This window comes from Gavialis gangeticus, unplaced genomic scaffold (genome assembly GCF_001723915.1).
Source record: "Gavialis gangeticus isolate Ggan-Ray unplaced genomic scaffold, GavGan_comp1, whole genome shotgun sequence".
In the NCBI taxonomy this organism is placed as follows: Eukaryota; Metazoa; Chordata; order Crocodylia; family Gavialidae; genus Gavialis; species Gavialis gangeticus.
In genome coordinates this window covers 46,836,712-46,843,489 of record NW_017728993.1, presented here as the reverse complement: position 1 = coordinate 46,843,489, position 6,778 = coordinate 46,836,712, and the positions used below count along the sequence as shown (strand labels likewise).

Genomic DNA, 6,778 nt, shown 5'->3' with positions numbered 1-6,778 from the left:
CGGGGCGGGGCGTGGAGCCAGCTCCCAGCAGGGGACCCCCGGCCCGGTCAGCCCCGGGAGCAGCCACCCTCGAGACCTCTGCTGGGCCCGGCCGCGCGGTCCCCGTCCCCACACAGGAAGGGCGCCCGCCGGCTCCTGCCGCTCCCGCAGCCGGGTGCGCCCCGGACCCCGGTGCCCGCCGGCCTCCTGCCGTTCCCGCAGCTTTTCTTTTACGTGCTCCCTGTCGAAGTCCCGGGGCCTCTTGGCTCTAGCTTGGCTGGCTGTCAGACGGAGAAGGAGACTTCGGATGGTGGGGGGACCCGGGGACTGTAGAGCTGTCACTGTCGCTGTCTCTGCCTCATTCACTGGCTCCTTGCACTCTGTTGAAGGCCGGTAGGCACTGACCAATGTGCTCTGCTCTGTCACCTCTGGGACTGCGCTTTGTGATACCCCCCTCCTGTCCCTAGTTTGCATTGTTTTACCTCACAACACTTCAGCTTCCCAGGGAACCTCAGTAACAGGAATATCACAGCAGGGGGTTACGGGAACAGAGACATTTAAAGGGAAGATCTGGCCTGGATGCTCTGGGAAGTCGATTTTTTTTTGGTCTGTAAGTAGACCTACAAAGTTTGTCGCTTTGTCTTGTGTTTAATGTGTGCTCCAGAAACTTTGCCAGCTTTGTATTGAAGAATTTGCCAGTGAGTTTTAATAGACACATCTTGTAATATCCTAGTTTCAAACAATATTTTGCCTACTTCAGTTGTCAGAGCACTTTGTGAAAATGCCAATGGACCCATAGGATCAGAAGAAAGTAGGGCTGGAAGAGACCCTACAGAGTCATCTAGTTCAGCCCCCTACTCAAGGCAGGATCATTCATCCCTGACCAAACCATCCCTGACAGGTGTTGACTAACCTGCTCTTGAAAACTTCCAAGGATGGCAGTTCCACCATTTCTCCAGGTAGCCTGTTCCAGTGCTTGACCACCTTCATAGTCAGAAATTTCCTCCTAATGTTCAACCTAAATTTCCCCTGCAGAAGCTTGAGGCCATTGCTCCTAGTCCTGTCTCCTACAGTAACAGAGAAAAGCCCATCTCTATCCTCTCTGTAATTGCCCTTCAGGTATTTGAAGACTATTATCAAATCATCCCCCGGTCTTCTCTTCTCCAGAGTAACTAACTCTAGTTCTTTCAGCTTTTCTTCATAAGTCTTGCCTCCCAGGTCTTTTCATTTTTGTTGTTCTGTGCTGGACTCTCCAAACTGTCCACATCCTTCTTTCTGTACATTGCTTTATTAGTCTTCTTCCTGTCCACGCTGCCTGCTTTCCATCTCCAGAGGGAGCTGCTGATAAAATGAAAATGATTAGGAGCTGTTGTGTATCTGTAATTTATCACATCGTTTGAGACATCTTCATATCTTTCTCTTTTGGAGGATAATCATTTTTGTTCTAAAAAAATCATTTTCATATTTTTGTTTTGTTGATTTTTATACAGGAGGATATGCACTTTTATATAGAGAGAATTTATGCAAAACAAGAACAAAAATATTAGTCAGATATTCCTAACACCTGACCGATCCTGAATTTGAGTTTTATGAAGCTGCCAAGACACGTGTGTTCCAGAGAGAGAGGCCTGCCACTAAACAGTGTGCTCCTTTTGATTTGGAGATCAAGTGCTTCCTGATTGTCTTAAATTATATGGCTGGGTAGACAGCAAGAAGTGATCTCAGATAACTGAGTCCCAGAACTTAATTTGGATTTGCATGGATCAACAAAAACACCTTGAAATGTGCCTGTACTGGAACAGCCAGTGCAAAGACATGAATAGATGTGGGGTTCAAGATAGTAGTTCTATCCTGTGCTAGCTGAAGTTTTCCCCAGTCAGTGGTACCTTTTAGGTAGGCTTTATGTTGATTAAAGCATGTAGGCAACATGGTATGCATTGCCTCTGTGAAGCTGCCAACAGTCTCTTCTGCTGTAAATAATAATAAAAAGGCACATTAGGCTACTTACAGGCACATCCAGACGTGCGTGGACATTTGGTTCCCTGGGGAGATGTAGCAGCAGTACACCTTGTGTCGCAGCTGCTTGTTCCCGGGGAACGCCTGTGCCACATTCACTTTGGCACGCTGCAAGTTGCCTTGGCTGGGGGCAGTAGGAGAGGCCAGGATATCCAGGGTTCAAAAAAATCATGGAAAAAAAATGGAGCAGAGCATGCTCAGGCAGTGCACTTTTGCAGTATGGAGAATACTGGACTGTGCAGTATGTGGTATTGCAAATGTGTTTGCAGTGCCACATACTGCACAATCATGCTCGTCTGGATGTGCCCTACCAGTCTAAGGAACTAGGAGCAAAATTGTGTATGGTAGGAACTATTGTCAAAAACAGTTTTAGCTTAAATAGTGTTTGCACTTCTGGGGACACTGGGTCTTGTAGGTCAAATCATAAGCTCCTGTACTTTAAGAATCATTTAACATTTGCGTGGGACAGCTGTTGTCAAACCTTTGCAGTCATTACATATGGCAGTTCTGTTAGGATGTAAGTATTATTACTTTTGAAATACTTGTTTTTCTCTACAGCTTATAGCCTTATAGATGCAAAGTTTATTTTCAGTTGGTCTGAAATTGGGCTAGATGATCCTACAAGAATTTATAAATGTGCTTAATCTTCTGACACATAACATTCAATTTGGTGTTTATTGGATGAGTTAAACGTACATCTAGTACAGTATGAATAGTGTATTTCATGTTATGTTAATATTACTTTGTATTTTGTTTCATGAAGCAGGAAAAATACTTAGTAAAATTATCAGCTGCTTTAGCTTGTGGATTTGATTTTATCACAAGGTCAAAAAAAGAACACTTCAGTATGAAAGGAACTATAATACTATATGATTTGACATACTAAGTGTTTCTAGTAAAGAATGTGTAGTTTTAAAAACCAAATCTGGGTTAAGTATATTAGATTTCAGTAGTTTTGAATTAATCCTACAAATGTTGAGTTAAGAGAGAAACTCTTCTGTAACACAACCAGTCTCTTTTTTTGGCAGTGATATTACTAATTCACTATCTCCAATGATTGCCAAATATTAAAATCACATGGAAAGCATTCATGAAACTTCATTTAGTGATAGTTCAGAGGTTTGAGGCTGCTGCTTGTGATCATCTACACAGGTAAATACTGGGCATTTCCAGGTAGGGGCTTATAAGGGGTTAAGAGTTTTGTTGTATATTCTGAATGGATAAACTTAGCTAACCAAGTAACACAGCCATGTGCTCAAATGGAAAATAAAAAAATGGCAAGATAAAAGAAAAAAATCACAAAGACAGAAGAGTAAAACTCAGACTATGTTCCTTTACTTTATCATATTTTTTTAATCTGCCAATAAAGCAAGTAGTATTATAGTTTGTTCATTTCTATTTGCTAATTTTTTTCATGACAATTGGCAAGAAGGGTACAGAGATTACTACTTTTTCACAGGAGGAATTAATAAAACACCTATTCAAACTCAGCAGAGACTAGTTCAAGCAACTGAAAGGTAAACAAATGTGACATTGGAGTGTCATTAGAGTTAGCCTGTGCTACACAAATATTTGTTTCTGAAAAGTAAGAAAATGACTATTGATGATTTGTAAGTTGGGTCTTATTATACAGGTAATGTAGGAAATATAGACGGTACCTAACTCAACATGGCATAGTATTCTTGTGTATTAAGGTGCACCATAAAAACACATTCTTTCCTCTCTTCTAGAGTGACAGTTGGGAAGTTAATATGCTTTGCCATTTGTCTGAAATAAGGAGTAACATAAAAATATTGCAATAATGTTTTATAATATCAAATAAAATATTAAAACAAACTCTCCTATGCAGATATCCTGTTTTCTGGAATCTCACAGAAGATAATTTCTAAATTTTACAGTCTGAGCTGCTTGAGGTGTTATGTTACTACCTGAAAAATTGTAGTATGTTTTGGTAGTTTTATTTAAAGTTATTCTTGTTAGATTATTTTGTATTGTTTTAAAATAACATAATGCTATAATTAAATTATATAAAAATAATCATGCTAAAGTGAGAAACGTGGGGTTTTTGTTTGTAAAAGCCTGATTTTAATCCCTATTGAGATTAAAGATAACACACCTCTTTACTTCTGTAGAAGTACTGTGGCTTTAATTTTGACCAAAATCGCTGCCACTGATTATTCATTGTCTTTGTAATGAAGAACACTGAAGCATATTATATTGACCTATAGATTAGATTTTGAGTGTGTGTAACTGCAACTATAAAATGAAACATGCCAAATTGTAGTTGAATTATAGTAATAAGGCTGATACTACAGAATACTTAGCTCATAGTATATGCCAATTCTAGATTGTTTTTAAAGGGAAATAGAGAGGCAATTGGCTGTGTCCTTAGCAGATTTCTTGATAATTAATATGTCTGAGCATCCTTTGATCTTTTTAATAGAAGACAAAGACGGACATTGTGGTTTCCTGTAACTCATTTTTGGAACTCTTTCTAATATTAATTTTTGTTGTGGCTGATGTAATTAGTATAGTCCATGCTTTTTGTGTGTGATCCTTGTAAAATATAAAGTTGCTATAGTTTCGCTAAGCAATTGATATGCATCTTTCAATAATATTGTCTAAATTTTTCTTAAGTAATGCTGCTGAAATGCTGTGCTGCTCACGAGGGTTTTGACTTTCCAGGTGCTGTTTTGGTAAAATTAGTTAAGGACTTACGGCAGAGCTCACATTAATTTTGTATCTGTACAACTGTAAAAGGTCATTTAAAGGGAATTAAAATGTTTCACTGTAACTACTGCTGTACCCAAAAGATATGAACAAGCTCTGATTTTCTTAGTCCACCATTTTAATACTTAAGATTTATCTCCCCCAGATCCGTGTTTGCCATACTAGATCGTACAGCAGTGTTCGCTTTCTGAAGTCAAAATACGTGTATGCATTTGACAAATCTGCCTTTTTTAATCATCAACACAGATTGTTCAGAACATCTGCTAGTAAGTTTTTTTTCTTATTTATGTAACTTACTTTACACTACTGTTTTATATGTTATATTAGTAGTCCATTTATTACTAATTAGTATATAATCTAGTTTTTAGTACATTAATATTTTTCCTTGTGATCATTTACATTTTATATTTAACTTGATATTTTTGTCCCATTTTTCTATTTCAAGTTTCAAATGGCCAAATTGTCCAATTTAAGCTTTCTGATATTGGAGAAGGGATTACAGAGGTAACTGTGAAGGAATGGTAAGTTATTTTTCTTATTGATATACTTAAAAAATCAGAAGTCCTTTATATGATTGTTAATCATCAGCAGGGATCTGGGTTTTCTGGTCACCATGGGAAAACACAATAAAACATGGATTTCCTTATTTTAAGGAGAAAAATGAGGAATTTCTTATTTTAAGGACAAAAGACCCCCAGATTTTCTGTCTTTAAGGAGAAAAACGTGGGAAATGGTAGGTTTCTCCTTGTAGGCTGGCAGCGTTATAGCCTGCAATGGGCTGGGGGGAGCCAGAGGAGGGTGTTCAGGCAGGAGGTGCCCCATGCATGTACACATATATACACATGCATGTGGCAGCCAGGCAGCATGGAGAGCAACTATTTGCAGGTAAGTCTGGGAGTGGTGGAGGATTGAGGCCCCCATAGTGAGGGATGGAGGGAGTTGGGCAGGACTGGGGCTGGGGGCACTGCCCAACCAGGGCAGTGCGTGGGGCCTGGGGTTAGGGTGGGAACATGTGGCTGCAGGCCCTTGGCGGAAAGCGAGATGGAGCTATGAGCAGCTTGTCCAGGAGGCGGTAGGAGGGCTGGCCCCCCACCAGTGCGCTCACTCCCAGGAAGGATGTGGGGGCCATGTGACCCCTAGATTTGTGGGGGGGTGCAGGCTGGCAGCTACAGGCTTGGGGCTCCCTGCCTTTTTGCTCTCCCCCAGGGGCCTCCTCAGGCAAGTGGATGGGATCTGGTGCAGCAGGGCAGAACGGGGGCGGGGTGGCTTGGTGCAGCCACCGGGAGCTGTGGGCCACCATGGCAAGGTACCCCATACCTGCCTGGCAGCAGTGAGTTGCACAACTCTGTGCCACTGCTGCCGGGTGGGCAGTGGGTGCCTCGCCATGGTGGTATGGGGCTCTCAGCAGTGGCCCCAAGCTTCCCCGCTCCACTCTGCCCTGCTGCACCAGGTCCCACCCACTGGGTCGTGGAGGCCCAGTGGGGAGTGAGGGGCACTGGCAGGCCCAAGGGGCTGTGGGTCCTGAGTGAGGGCACTGGCAGGGTAGGGAGCTGAGGGGTAGGAGTGTGGGGCACCCTCAGGGCTGGGAGGCTGTGGGTCAGTGGCATTGGCAGGGCTGCTTAGTACCACAAAGCAGCAGTGGGGGGGATCAAAGGGCAAGGGAAGCTCTGATTTTCCATGATAAAAATACTTAAAATCAAACGCCAAAATTTATACATATTTAGATTTTATTTTAGTATAGTGATTGAGGCACTGGTAGGCATCTTCATTGCTATAAAATTGTAGATATCTCAATAAAACATGTTCAACAGACACCTATATATAGAATCATACAAAGCTGTGGTTGGAAGGGACCTCAGGAGGTCATCTAGTCCAACCCCTGCTCAAATCAGGACCAGCCCGAACTAGATCATCCTAGCCAATGCTTTGTCTAGCTGGGTTTTGAAAGTCCCCAAGGATGAAGCTTCCACCATCTCTCTCGGTAACCTGTTCCAGTGTTTTACTACTCTCCTCGTGAGAAAATTCTTCTGAATATCTAACCTAAACTTCCCTT

The 6,778-nt window shown here is 42.0% G+C and overlaps 1 protein-coding gene across 1 annotated transcript in view; it reads left to right on the top strand.

Moving 5' to 3' along the window:
* DBT (dihydrolipoamide branched chain transacylase E2) overlaps nucleotides 1-6,778 on the top strand; it is a 45,356-nt gene that overhangs the window by 567 nt on the left and 38,011 nt on the right. The window contains exons 2-3 of the mRNA XM_019501689.1: nucleotides 4,871-4,991; nucleotides 5,171-5,246. Of these exons, the coding sequence (XP_019357234.1) occupies nucleotides 4,871-4,991; nucleotides 5,171-5,246 (197 nt within the window). The remainder of the gene's footprint in view (nucleotides 1-4,870; nucleotides 4,992-5,170; nucleotides 5,247-6,778) is intronic.